Source organism: Aethalodelphis obliquidens, unplaced genomic scaffold (assembly GCF_003676395.1).
Source record: "Aethalodelphis obliquidens isolate GAN/ISIS:26980383/991018 unplaced genomic scaffold, ASM367639v1 scaffold7, whole genome shotgun sequence".
Taxonomy (NCBI): Eukaryota; Metazoa; Chordata; class Mammalia; order Artiodactyla; family Delphinidae; genus Aethalodelphis; species Aethalodelphis obliquidens.
Genome location: NW_020837951.1, coordinates 27,314,091 through 27,329,363, shown reverse-complemented (window position 1 = coordinate 27,329,363; position 15,273 = coordinate 27,314,091). Strand labels below are relative to the sequence as shown.

Here is a 15,273-nt window from a genome sequence, read left to right as displayed (position 1 = left end):
GAATATTTTTGGCTTTGTGGGCCATATAGTCCCTGCCACAATTGCTCAGTTCTGCCATCATAACATGGAAACAGCCAAAACAGTTTGTAAACAAATGAACATGGCTGTTTTCCAATAAAACTTATGTACAGAAGTACAGATTTAGCCCACAGGTGGTAGTTTGAAAACCTCTTCTCTAGAATAAATTGTTAAATAGGGTTTTTTCTTGAGTACATAGGGAACTGGTGAGAAGTGGGAACTAATCTGGGTTCTTTGAGAATAGATCAGGCTTGGGAAGTTCTTTATCATTTTTCAGCCGAGTTACTGTTATACAAGATCAAAAGTATAGTTTATTTCGATGTCATGAGGCCTTTGGCAAAATGTTTCAAAAGAAGCTTTGTAGAAGATGAAAAAATGTGAACCACTGCAGTTAGGTGCCTGCTGCCTTTTAACTGATAGGAAACACTGGCAGATGACAGTATAAGTGAGCAAGCAGCAAATGAATGTTACCAGGACAATTTAATAGTATGATTTCCTTAAAATGTTGTATATATTAACTTTCAAGATAAGAAGACCTACAAACCTGATATAGTAATATATTGTGATGTTATGCCAATTTGTATGATGGAATTTCATATATCAAAATCATACTGTATTTCTCAAAGAGCAACATAATTTCTTGCTGCTCCATTACTGTAAAAAGTTTATGAACCACAAGTAGTGACCTACTCAGTACAGTACTCTCTCCTTGGCCCTGAAAAGTTCTGCATTTTTAACCAATAAAATTAAGCATATAATGGCAAGCTAAATTTTTGATAACTCAAACCTCATCTTCATACCAGGTTCTTAATAACTAACACGCGTACAGTTGGAACATTCATAAATTAAAGACCATCTCTCCTGGGCTCAATGTTTAAACTTTTCAGACAACACAGTGTAAAGTAAGCCCTTCGTGTCCTGCAGTTTTCCAACAACTTCCATATTTTGGACTCACCAACAATTTCTTAAGTCAGCACAAAACCAAAATTTCTCAGGACCGTAAGTTTTCTGGGGTTTTTTTTGTCAAAAGGAAATTATTATTAGAATGATGAAAAACACCAAATCCATAAATCACTAAATGTGTATACATGAATATATACATCATTGTATTTTTTTCACATTTTTTTATTCAAGCAGAAAGTCACAAAAATTATAATCATCCTCATCAGTTCACTCAGTCCCATGTAATTTTTTTTTCATCTTGATCTTTTGTTAGCACTTTTATGAACTCATCAGTTTTCCATTAGATTTCTGAAAATGCTTATTCATTCAGTTCAACAGTACAGTCAGTTACCAGAAACCTGTACTTGCCAGAGTCTTTTCCATGCATTCCTTGAAGATGAAACCCTTTTATAGGAACATTTTTGCAAAACCATCAGAGTACACCTAGAATTGTGTGTAAATGACAAAAGACTTAAAAATGACCACAGTTAAAGGTTTAATGAAAGTTCATAATAATGCAGTTGACAAGGAAATTTAGTTATTTCTGAGATATACATTTTAAAGTAATAACTAGAATTATGACTTATAACATTATACCAGAACATATAAGATTTCTAGGAATCTCATGTAATGTCTGAAACATTTATATTAACATATTTCCATACAAATAACCCAAAGAAAGTTTAGTATTAGTTTTTTGGGTTTTTTTTGAATTTTTGAATTTTATTTATTTTTCTATACAGCAGGTTTATATTAGTCATCAGTTTTATACACATCAGTATATACATGTCAATCCCAATCACCCAATTCATCACACCCCCACCCCCACCCCCCCGTGGCTTTCCCCCCTTGGTGTCCATACATTTGTTCTCTACATCTGTGTCTCAACTCTGCCCTGCAAACTGGTTCATCTGTACCATTTTTCTAGGTTCCACATACATGCGTTAATATACGATATTTTTTTTTCTCTTTCTGACTTACTTCACTCTGTATGACAGTCTCTAGATCCATCCACGTCTCAACAAATGACCCAATTTCATTCCTTTTTATGGCTGAGTAATATTCCATTGTATATATGTATCACAACTTCTTTATCCATTCGTCTGTTGATGGGCATGTAGGTTGCTTCCATGACCTGGCTATTGTAAATAGTGCTGCAATGAACATTAGTGTGCATGTGTCTTTTTGAATTATGGTTTTCTCTGGGTATATGCCCAGTAGAGGGATTGCTGGATCATATGGTAATTGTATTTTTAGTTTTTTAAGGAACCTCCATACTGTTCTCCATAGTGGCTGTATCAATTTACATTCCAACCAACAGTGCAAGAGAGTTCACTTTTACCCACACCCTCTCCAGCATTTGTTATTTGTAGATTTTCTGTTGATGCCCATTCTAACTGGTGTGAGTTGATACCTCACTGAAGTTTTGATTTGCATTTCTCTAATAATTAGTGATGATGAGCAGCTTTTCATGTGCTTCTTGGCAATCTGTATGTCTTCTTTGGAGAAATGTCTATTTAGGTCTTCTGCCCATTTTTGGATTGGGTTGTTTGTTTCTTTAATATTGAGCTGCATGAGCTGTTTATATATTTTGGAGATTAATCCTTTGTCAGTTGATTCATTTGCAAATATTTTCTCCCATTTTGAGGGTTGTCTTTTGGTCTTGTTTATGTTTTCCTTTGCTGTGCAAAAGCTTTTAAGTTTCATTAGGTCCCATTTGTTTATTTTTGTTTTTATTTCCATTTCTCTAGGAGGTGGGCCAAAAAAGGATCTTGCTGTGATTTATGTCATAGAGTGTTCTGCCTATGTTTTCCTCTAAGAGTTTTATAGTGTCTGGCCTTACATTTAGGTATTGAATCCATTTTGAGTTTATTTTTGTATATGGTGTTAGGGAGTGTTCTAATTTCATTCTTTTACATGTAGCTGTCCAGTTTTCCCAGCACCACTTATTGAAGAGACTGTCTTTGTATATCCTTGCCTCCTTTGTCATAGATTAGTTGACCATAGTTGTGTGGGTTTATCTCTGGGCTTTCTATCTTGTTCCATTGATCTATCTTTCTGTTTTGGTGCCAGTACCATATTGTCTTGATGACTGTAGCTTTGTAGTATAGTCTGAAGTCAGGGAGTCTGATTCCTCCAACTCCGTTTTTTTCCCTCAAGACTGCTTTGGCTATTCAGGGTCCTTTGTGTCTCCATACAAATTTTAAGATTTTTTGTTCTAGTTCCATAAAAAAATGCCATTGGTAATTTGATAGGGATTGCATTGAATCTGTAGATTGCTTTGGGGAGTATAGTCATTTTCACAATATTGATTCTTCCAATCCAAGAACATGGTATATCTCTCCATCTGTTGGTATCATCTTTAATTTCTTTCATCAGTGTCTTATAGTTTTCTGCATACAGGTATTTTGTCTCCATAGGTAGGTTTATTCCTAGGTATTTTATTCTTTTTGTTGCAGTGGTAAATGGGAGTGTTTCCTTAATTTCTCTTTCAGATTTTTCATCATTAGTGTATAGGAATGCAAGAGATTCCTGTGCATTAATTTTGCATCCTGCAACTTTACCAAATTCATTGATTAGCTCTAGTAGTTTTCTGGTGGCATCTTTAGGATTCTCTATGTATAGTATCATGTCTGCAAACACTGACAGTTTTACTTCTTCTTTTCCAATTTGTATTCCTTTTATTTCTTTTTCTCTTCTGATTGCCATGACTAGGACTTCCAAAACTATGTTGAATAATAGTGGTGAGAGTGGACATCCTTGTCTTGTTCCTGATCTTAGTGGAAATGGTTTCAGTTTTTCACCATTGAGAATGATGTTTGCTGTGGGTTTGTCATATATGGCCTTTATTATGTTGAGGTAGGTTCCCTCTATGCCCACTTTCTGGAGAGTTTTTATTATAAATGGGTGTTGAATTTTGTCAAAACCTTTTTCGGCATCTATTGAGATGATCATATGGTTTTTATTCTTCAATTTGCTAATGTGGTGTATCACATTGATTGATTTTCATATATTGAAGAATCCTTGCATCCCTGGGATAAATCCCACTTGATCATTGTGTATGATCCTTTTAATGTGTTGTTGGATTCTGTTTGCTAATATTTTGTTGAGGATTTTTGCATCTATATTCATCAGTGATATTGGTCTGTAATTTTCTTTTTCTTTTTGTAGTATCTTTGGTTTTGGTGTCAGGGTGATGGTGGCCTCATAGAATGAGTTTGGGAGCGTTCCTTCCTCTGTAATTTTTTGGAAGAGTTTGAGAATGATGGGTGTTAGCTCTTCTCTAAATGTTTGATAGAATTCACCTGTGAAGCCATCTGGTCCTGGACTTTTGTTTGTTGGAAGATTTTTAATCACAGTTTCAATTTCATTGCTTGTGATTGGTCTGTTCATATTTCCTATCCTGGTTCAGTCTTGGAAGGTTATACCATTCTAAGAATTTGTCCATTTCTTCCAGGTTGTCCATTTTGTTGGCATAGAGTTGCTTATAGTATTCTCTTAGGATGCTTTGTATTTCTGCCATGTCTGTTGTAACTTCTCCATTTTCATTTCTAATTTTATTGATTTGAGTCCTCTCCCTCTTTTTCTTGATGAGTCTGGCTAATGGTTTATCAATTTTGTTTATCTTCTCAAAGAACCAGCTTTTGGTTTTATTGATCTTTGCTATTGTTTTCTTTGTTGCTATTTCATTTATTTCTGCTCTGATCTTTCCTTCTGCTAACTTCGGGTTTTGTTTGTTCTTCTTTCTCTAGTTCCTTTAGGTGTCAGGTTCGATTGTTTATTTGAGATTTTTCTTTTTTCTTGAGGTAGGCTAGTATAGCTATAAAGTTCCCTCTTAGAACTGCTTTTGCTGCATCCCATAGGTTTTGGATCATCGTGTTTTCATTGTCATTTGCCTCTAAGTATTTTTTGATTTCCTTTCTGATTTCTTCAGTGATCTCTTGGTTATTTAGTAACGTATTGTTTAGCCTCCATGTGTTTGTGTTTTTTACGTTTTTCCCTGTAATTAATTTCTAATCTCATAGCATTGTGGTCAGAAAAGATCTTGAAATGATTTCAGTTTTTTTTAATTTACTGAGGCTTGATTTGTGACCCAAGATGTGATCGATCCTGGAGAATGTTCCGTGCGCACTTGAGAAGAAAGTGTAATCTGCTGTTTTCTGAAGGAATGTCCTATAAATATCAATTAAATCTTTTGATCTATTGTGTCATTTAAGGCTTGTGTTTCCTTATTAATTTTCATTTTGGATGATCTGTCCATTGGTGTAAGTGTGGTGTTAAAGCCCCCCACTATTATTGTGTTACTGTCTATTTCCTCTTTTAGAGCAGTTACCAGTTACCTTATGTATTGAGGTCCTCCTATGTTGGGTGCATACTTATTTATAATTGTTATATCTTCTTCTTGGATTGATCCCTTGATCATTATGTAGTGTCCTTCCTTGTCTCTTGTAACATTCTTTATTTTAAAGTCTATTTTATCTGATATGAGTATTGTTACTCTAGCTTTCTTTTGATTTCCATTTGCATGGAATATCTTTTTCCATCCCCTCACTTTCAGTCTGTATGTGTCCCTAGGTCTGAAGTGGGTCTTTTGTACACAGCATATATATGGGTCTTGTTTTCATATCCATTCAGCAAGCCTGTGTCTTTTGGTTGGAGCATTTAATCCATTCATGTTTAAGGTAATTATCGATATGTATGTTCCTATGACCATTTTCTTAGTTGTTTTGGGTTTGTTTTTGTAGGTCCTTTTCTTCTCTTGTGTTTCCCACTTAGAGAAGTTCCTTTGGCATTTATTGTAGAGCTGGTTTGGTGGTGCTGAATTCTCTTGGCTTTTGCTTGTGTGAAGCTTTTGATTTCTCCATCGAATCTGAATGAGATCCTTGCTAGGTAGAGTAATCTTGGTTGTAGGTTCTTCCCTTTCATCACTTTAAGTATATCATGCCACTCCCTTCTGGCTTGTAGTGTTTCTGCTGAGAAATCAGCTGTTAACCTTATGGGAGTTCCCTTGTATGTTATTTGTTGTTTTTCCCTTGCTGCTTTCAATAATTTTTCTTTGTCTTTAATTTTTGCCAATTTTATTACTGTGTGTCTCAGTGTGTTTCTCCTTGGGTTTGTCCTGTATGGGACTCGCTGCGCTTCCTGGACTTGGTGGCTATTGCCTTTCCCATGTTAGGGAAATTTTCGACTATAATCTCTTCAGATATTTTCTCTGGTCCTTTCTCTCTCTCTTCTCCTTCTGGGACCCTTATAATGCGGATGTTGTTGCATTTAATGTTGTCCCAGAGGTCTCTTAGGCTGTCATCATTTCTTTTCATTCTTTTTTCTTTATTCTGTTCCACGGCAGTGAATTCCACCATTCTGTCTTCCAGGTCACTTATCCATTCTTCTGCCTCAGATATTCTGCTATTGATTCCTTGTAGTGTAGTTTTCATTTCAGTTATTGTATTGTTCATCTCTTTTTGTTTGTTCTTTAATTCTTCTAGGTCTTTGTTAAACATTTCTTGCATCTTCTCGATCTTTGCCTCTATTCTTTTTCTGAGGTCATGGATCATCTTCACTATCATTATCCTGAATTGTTTTTCTGGAAGGTTGCCTATCTGCCCTTCATTTAGTTGTTTTTCTGGAGTTTTATCTTGTTCCTTCATCTGGTACATAGCCCTCTGCCTTTTCATCTTGTCTATCTTTCTGTGAATGTGGTTTTTGTTCCTCAGGCCACAGGACTGTAGTTCTTCTTGCTTCTGCTGTCTGCCCTCTCGTGGATGAGGCTATTTAAGAGGCTTGTGTAAGTCTCCTGATGGGAGGGACTGGTGGTGGGTAGAGCTGACTGTTGCTCTGGTGGGCAGAGCTCAGTAAAACTTTAATCCTCTTGGCTGTTGATGGGGGGGGCTGGGTTCCCTCCCTCTTGGTTAGAACCGTAAGTTTTAGTTACAAAGTACGTATACGTTCCCTTCTAAGACTCAGACATATTTCATGTTATGTTACTTATTCACATTTCCCTGAAAATGCCAATGCTGTTCTAGAATGCAATGTAAAAAAGAAGGAAAAAGTCTGAGTGGTCAAGGAAAACATGGGGCAGCAGAAGCAGGTATGATTTAATAAAAGTATGTCAGCTGGGGCCTCAGTACTACAAGGGACAGAAAACCAACTCAGTCTGGCCCATAAAAGAGCAAGAGTGAGAAGGGGGTGGGGGAGAGAGAAGAAGGGAGAGATTCTTAGCAATGTATTAGCTTCAATAACTAAGAAGTCCAGAATCTGGCTAGTTCCTAATCTTGCAAACATTGTCACCCAGTGCGAGTACCTGGTTCCTCTCCCTGTTCTGACTTCCATTATGTTGGCAAAACAGCCATGGCAATTCATACCCTCACACCTTGCTGTCCAGAAAAATGAGAGAGCTGCTCTGTCAGGAGCACCTATGGAAGAGAAAGGAAACTTCTTTTTTTCCCCCTGGAAGCCCCAGGGAACATCTTTTACTTTCATAGGCTCTGATTAGTTTATGTACGAACCCCTGAATCGTTGTAGGTAGAACATGTTGATTGGCTTACATCAACCAAGGCCCACCCCAAGAGCTGGAGGTAGTGTCAGTCTCACTCAGACTCCAAGAGAATGGGGAAGGTCTGTTTTCTTAAAGGGAATTTAGGATCCTGCCCCAGGAGGGAGGGGTATAAGATCGGCAGCAAACAGCTGTCTATTGCAAGAACTATGAGATAAGACAGCATAGAAGAAAGTACCAAGGAGGAAGGGTTCCAGATAAAGCAGCACAGCAATCTGATGGCTTTGTGTGTGTGTGTGTGTGTGTGTGTGTGTGTGTGCAGCTTTTAAAGCATCACTGAAGTGGTGATAATGCATCACTGATATGCATGGTAATGAACCCAAGATATCTAGGAAAGTTTAAATTATGGTTGATTTACTAATACATGGAAGAAGTTAATGGATATTGGAAAGGTTTATGTGTGTTTTAATAAATATTAGTGTTTTTAAAGGACCTAAGCTAGGCTAAATGAGAAGCTCTCGTTACCCTATCAGGTTTTTTTTTTAATGTCTCATATTTCCTTGAGCTTAATCTAAATCTGTACCTCACCAAAGCCATGGGTTTAACTGTGAACTAGTTTCACAAGCTATGCTTTAACTATGTTTGGTTTAAATCTTAAAGGTTACATGTACTGATGAAAAATTGTTTTTGCTTTTGTCCAGAACGCATACACAGCCACAGCTATCAACAGCACCAACTTCTGCACCTCAGCGAAGGACGCCTTTGTCATTCTCGTGGAGAATGCTTTGCGAGTAGCTGCCATCAACACAGTGGGGGATTTCATGTTATTCCTAGGCAAGGTAAGAAGACCAAGTATATTATCTGAGACAGACAGTAAATTTTTGCATATGCGTATAGTTGCTCTTTAATTTCAAAAATATATGTAGCCCACAAAAAACCTAAAAGTCACATAATATACAGCAAGCACTTATAAAACCCTTAATATGTGTCAAGCACTGTTCTGAGTACTTTACATGTATTGTGCTCATTTAATCCTCGTAATAAATTTGTAAAGGAAGTACTGTTATTATCTTCATGTTATAGATGGGGAAACTGAGGCACGGAGCAGTTAAGTAATTTGCCCATTACATATTTTGAATTAAGAAACAGTCCATGTAATGGTTAGGGGCACTGCATCTGGAGCCTGACTGCCTGGATTTAAATCCTGGCCTGACTAGCTGTGTGACCTGAGGCAGGGTATATAACCACTCTGTGCCTCGGTTTGTCCATTTGTGAAATTGGGGTAATAATAGTGCCAAACCCCTAGAACTGTGAGGGTTAGACTGATTAATACTTGTAGGGTACCTAAGATAGTGCTTGATACATTGCAAGTTCTTGATGAATATTAGCCGTCATCGTTACTATATATAAACCCCTTAAAATAGAGCTGTTAGGGAATGAGACCTAACTGTCCTCAAAAGTGTTTTTCTATTCTGTGCTATTAAAATCTGCAAAATATTAGATAACATTATAATTGAGGACTCACTTTATCTTTGTATCTATATTTCAAACCATAAAATACTCAGAAAATTTGAAAAATTGAGTTAAGAAAACGGCACCACCACTATAACCTAATAACTTATTTTTATATTCCCTCCCAGTGTTTTTTCACAGGCTTATATTTCTATAGTATAACAATCCTGGTATACATAGCTATTTCTTCTGCTATTTTCACTTCATATTCTGTCATATATATTTTTTGCATTACTTTGATAATCTTCATAATTACTCATTATCATGATGGCCACTGTTCCATGAAATGCTGTTCTCTTACTGCTGAACACTTAAGTTACTCCAACCACTGTGCCTTTAAAATGTTTTTGAAAGGGAATTAAATATTTGATGTAGAAAGGCATTGATTAGCACTGTGTAATGTAGTTTTAAGTTCTCAGGCAATTGTCATCTAAAAAGAATTATAAAACCATACAGATAGTTATTTTGAAAATTTGTAATTAAACGTACATTATGACTCCTGGATTTGTTTTTTTGTCATGTTTTAACAATAAGAGGATAATTTTTATAGTAAAAATTGAATGAGTTAATTCATGTTAACGAATGAGTACAGGTCTGACCCTGTCAGTAACCATTGCTATTATTTATGTGCTATATGACTAACTCAGGAAGGCTTCAGATTTTTTTGTTCATTTTTTATGTATTTATAATTGACCCCTACTGCTAAGAAAGATATGAAGCAACTTCAAATAAAAACATACATAATGCAGAGCAATTAAAATAAAAGAGAAATAAGAAGACATATAGAGAATAAGGGAGAAAATTATACCAAGTGGCAACATTTGATCACGATGATAATTTTAGTAACTCTGATTGAGACACTTGCTGAGTACCAGGTACTGAGGGCAGTGCTTTATGTGAAGTGTTATATTTGGTCCTCCCCTGTAAGGAGACCTACTACTATTATCTTCATTTTACAGCAAAGGAAACCAAAGTTTAGAGAGCTAAGTAGGTTGTCCAAATTTAGAAAACTCGAATGTGGCAGAGCTGGAGTTCAGACTCAGATCTGTCTGACTTCAAAGTTTTTAAGCACTGTGAGCTATAATTGCCTCAACTGACATTAATTTTGTCCCTGGGCCTGCCTTTTTTTTTTCCCCCCTAAAGCCTTTTGATTCTGATGATTGTAAACTACTGGAGATAATTCTAAATACAGCATTACTTACAGTAGTGACTAATTGTAAACAATCTACTGCCTGACAGTAAAGGTTGGAAATAATAATCAACAGACTATTCACCTCTTAAACCCTGTTTTTTTATTTTATTTTTTTAACTTTTAGAATTTTTTTTGGCTACGCCGTGTGGCTTGTAGGATCTTAGTTCCCCAACCAGGGATTGAACCCAGGCCCATGGCAGTGAAAACGCCAAGTCCTAACCACTGGACCACCAAGGAATTCCCTAAACCATGTATTTTATTGAGTTTATAATGTGATAATGTGTATAATAAGTGGAAAAGCTGAATAAAACTACTAGACCATCACAGAACCATTTTAAAATGTGCATAAAAATGTGCGTAAGAAAGAGAAAGAAAATTAATATCTCAAAATATTTTTAATAACTATTGCTTTGAAATACTGAAAATATGAGTGATTCTAAGCACCTCCCCCCACTTTATCATATAATGGTAAAGTTTCTATGATATGATAGAAACTTTGATAAAGTTGATAAACTTTATATGATAAAGTTTCTATATTAAGTATGCATTTCTCTTGTAATGGAAAAATATATACAGGATAAAATACAGTGTTTTAAAATTGGCTTTGAGTTTTTCAGCAACCTAATGACCTGTCAAAATTTTTTCTTTAGGTTTATCATAACCTTTTAGTCATTCAACAAATATTTATAGAGTGCCTACTGGTAATGTACTAGGGGCTAATCTGGGTGCTGCTTATATACTAGTCAATAAAGAGAATTTAAAACCTGGTAGAAAAGGAAGTTTTGTATCCCTTTTTTCACTTCGTCTTATATTATGAGCATTTCTCATTTTATTAAAAATGTCTATATAGTTGTTGTATCATTTATTTAACAAAGCCTCTGGGTTCTTTTGGTTTTTTTACAGTTGAACTTTTCTCAATTTTTTACTATTATAAAGTGAAACTTTTGCATACCAGTTCTTGCCCACATTAATACCTATTTCCTGAGGCCAGAATCCTAGAAGTAGAATTAATGAGTTCAAATACATAATAGGATTTTTGATACATATTTCCAAGTTGCTTTCCAGAAAAATATAATTTTGAATAACATAATATTTCTAATGTTGTAAAAACAAGACTTTTAAAACCATGAAAGGTAAACACTTTTTAAATTGAGAAATCAAAAAAGGAGAAAGATAAGAGGAAAAAAAAACTTCTGGGTTTCCAATGTACTAAGATAAATTCTTGTTTTCCTTTTCCAAAAATATAGTTCTGATCACAGAATACAATAAATCTTTTAAAGAGTTTCTTTCATTACAATTAATGAAATTAATGGCTACTAGTATGCAGAAATAGTTTTTGATCAGATAGTTCAACTAGGTAGATCATAATAAACATTATGAAAGTGTCAGGAACAAACTACTAGTACATGGAACAACTTGGATGAATCTTGAGGGAATTATGCTGAGTGAAAAATGCCAATCCCAGAAGATGAAGTGCTGTATGATTCCATTTATATAACATTCTTGAAATGACAATATTATATCAGTAGAAATGGAGACCATATATGTGGTCACCCAGTTAGTGATAGGGGAGGGGGGAAGTAGGAATATCTATAAAAGGTTAAAGCGAAGGATGCTTGTGGTGATGGAAATGTTCTGTATCTTTGTCGTACCAGTATGAATATCTGGGTTGTGACTTTGTACTGTAATTTTGCAAGGTGTTTCCATTGAAGGGAACTGGGTAATGGGTACATGGAATCGTTCTGTTACTTTTTATAACTGCACGTGAATTCATAATATCTCAAAATTTTAAATTTAATTTTCAAAATCTTGATTTTAGAAAGAAAACAAAAGACAGTGTCATGTATTCCATTTCTATGAAGCCCCAATGATTTTATGGAATGGTAAATTAGATTTGGAAGAGACCTTAGCTCCTCTAGTTTAGTGGCTTGTGACCTATGATCACTGGCCTACAGGGTCCTCAAAGATTAAGAATAGTGATTTAGAAGCTTTTTTAAACATTTTTAAGTCTAATAGGTATTGCATTTTAAGTCTAATAAATATTGCATACTGCATATTTATTGCCAATAAAACTATACCAAAAAATTCCCCCAAATCTTGTTTCTTTGCTTCTGTTTGAAATTATTTTACCTCTATTTGATAATACTTTTTATGACAATTAGATGTTCTAGCTGACAATTTAATCTGGCTTCAATTATTAAAAAATGAAAATATGAGTTATTTGTTGATGCTATTTTGTTGGTAAACAAAATCTTTCAAAACATGGGTTCCATCGGGGAAAAGGGCATCATAAATGCAAGATTTATGATGACAAAAAAAAAAAAAAGAAAGAAAGAAGCTAAGTTTGCCAGTCACTATGTTAAATGCTTTCAGAATGCTTATTTTAACAATTACGGGATGTATGTCCTATTGTGTCTCTCTTAAAGATGGAAAAACAATCTCAGAAAAGTTAAGTGAACTTGCTTAGAGTCACAAAACTAAGAAGTTCTAACTGATTCAGTCCTACATCTTTCTGACTCCAAAACCAGCATCCTTTTCTTCCTGCTTCTCACATCCTACTCTGTGTATGAATCTCTTCTACTGCATCACAAATAATTTATCCTTTATAACAAGAATGTCTAAACCTTTAAAATCAAACATCCTATTACCAAAAAATGATTTGAGCACATTTCCCCAATATATTTACATTTATTTATTAATGACGTATGTATAGCTTTCACTAATATATGCTTTATAAAGTGTAAAATTTTAAACGTATGGGAAATACAAATAAAAGTCCCAGGTGATTCTCTTGAACCTTCTCTGGGCTATGTGTGCTCTACCATGGAGATCAGTGATATAGAGCAGTACTCCTTATAGGCTGTGGACTTTCTAAGAATCACCCGAGGGTTCTTTGAAAATGAATATTGCTAAGCTTCATATTAAATCAAACCAATCAGATTCTCTGGGGGCAGGACCCAGGAATCTGCATTATTCACAAACTCCCCAAGGGATTTCCAGCCCCTCTAATAGTTTGAGAACCACTAATGTATCCTCTGCTTGAATGAGTGCATGATACCCTTTCATTATATTGGGGAGTAATTATTAAATTATTAAATTAAATTGGGGAGTAAATTATTAAATCGACTTTTTAAGCTAAATGTCACTAGTTTTTGAAGTTGGTTCTCATGTGACAGTATTCTACCTTAACAGTTTTTGTCTCAGCATCTACTTGTCTGAGCCACATCTTCTGCCTATAATTGACTTTAACATTTCAAATGTGGTTTAACTTTTAGTGCCATAGAGAGAGTGTAAAGCAGCTGAGTTCTCCCATAGGGTGGATGTAAAAACATTGAAGAAGAGTATAAGAAATAACTCATCCTAAAATTGAAACAGAAGAGGGAAAAAAAATGGACCTAATTAGCTATTTGTGGACATCACCCCAGAAAATAAGTCACTGTGAGAGAAGATTCATAGGTATATTGCCACAAAAAATGGTGAGAGGGGAGCAGACCCAGATTTGCTCCCTAAAATCATCTGAGAGAGGGATCAATTTATAGCTTAACCAATACATCTTCTGATGCATTATAATTCCTGGTTAAGATAATGGTGAATGAGAGATGTTTTGGTGTTGATAAATAGTGAGGGAAAGGCAAAAGAAGAATTCTCAGTCTGCCTGTCCTCAGCACTGGGCAAGGAAAGGCTGCTGTGGTTCTAGAGAACTCTTTCTTTTCTTTTGTTATTTAAAGCTTGACGCTAGGCCAGGTAAAGGGCTGGGGAAGAGTGTGGCTAGGATTCAGTGTAATCTGTTACGGTGATATATCAGTATCCAAGTATTTGCTGAATTTTTACCTGGAAAGAGTACTGGTGTTGGCATCATAAGACCATTTTTTGAATGGTATCTTATCTTTATTCTACTCTGTGGCCTTGGGCAGATCAGCTAGCCCCTCTAAGCATGTTTCCCAATCTATAAAATGAGGGTGATAATGTTTGCCATAAGCCATTCATAGAGTTATTGAAAAACTGAAATAAAAAGTATTAAAAGGAACACAGAAAATTTAAAGTGCTGCACGTACAGTGTTGAAGCATCAGAGTAGGTGGTTCTTGACAGTAGGCAAATGGCTGTTTCTTTTATTTTTACAGCATGAGTGTGTTTGGCAACCTCTTTCTCCACAAATAGTCCAAATCAACACTTCATGGCAAATCATATTAAATTTACCACATATTCTATGTGAAATAAAATATGGAACAAAGAAAAAGCTCTTAGAGGTGTTTGTTGCAGCATTATTTATATCTGAAAACAATATGTCTCCAAGTATAGGAGAATGGTTAAATAAATTTTAAATCACCCATAAAATGTAAATATGTAGCTGAATAGATATTTATGAAACATTTATGATATATAAATATTAATGAAGAGCTTTTAATGATATGTTTATGTAATACTATTTCATATATGTAAAAATGCTTAGAAAAAATACATAGCAATACCCTGAAATGTCAATAATTTCCTTCTGAGTGCTAACAGTGTGTATAATTTTTTTTCTAAGATATGTATACATTTATCTTAAAAATTGCCACAGATGCTGAATAAGTGAAGTCTTAGGAAACAAGCATAACATTTGGAAAACTTGATTATTTTTAGTGTCAACAAGGATGATATTTATGTTATATGATGTACATGTATATGGGTATTTATGGATTATGCTTTCTAACTTACGGTGGCATGGACTCATACAACCATCATTTATAAATGGAGAAGTCTGCAAATGATAAAGAAATAGTGGTTTTCTGCAGGAGGTTATTAAATGTGATCTTTGTTCTCTCTGCTTTAGGTGCTGATAGTCTGCAGCACAGGTCTGGCTGGGATTATGCTGCTCAACTACCAGCAAGATTACACAGTATGGGTGCTGCCTCTGATCATCGTCTGCCTCTTTGCTTTCCTAGTCGCTCATTGCTTCCTGTCCATTTACGAAATGGTAGTGGATGTATTGTTCTTGTGTTTTGCCATTGATACAAAATACAATGATGGGAGCCCAGGCAGAGAATTTTATATGGATAAAGTGCTGATGGTAAGTACCTCAAATGCCCTCTACTGCTTTAAGGATAAAAATACTAATATAAATATTTTGTAGAC

General features: G+C 35.2%; 1 protein-coding gene across 6 annotated transcripts in view; it reads left to right on the top strand.

Annotated features, from left to right (window-relative positions):
• SLC44A1 (solute carrier family 44 member 1) overlaps positions 1-15,273 on the top strand; it is a 214,451-nt gene that overhangs the window by 136,736 nt on the left and 62,442 nt on the right. For all 6 annotated transcript variants that reach the window (XR_003432562.1, XM_027105319.1, XM_027105321.1 and 3 more), the window contains exons 13-14: positions 8,155-8,292; positions 14,972-15,208. Coding sequence is in view for 5 of the 6 variants with exons in the window: in XM_027105319.1 (XP_026961120.1) it covers positions 8,155-8,292; positions 14,972-15,208 (375 nt within the window). In the remaining variant the exon portion in view is untranslated. The remainder of the gene's footprint in view (positions 1-8,154; positions 8,293-14,971; positions 15,209-15,273) is intronic.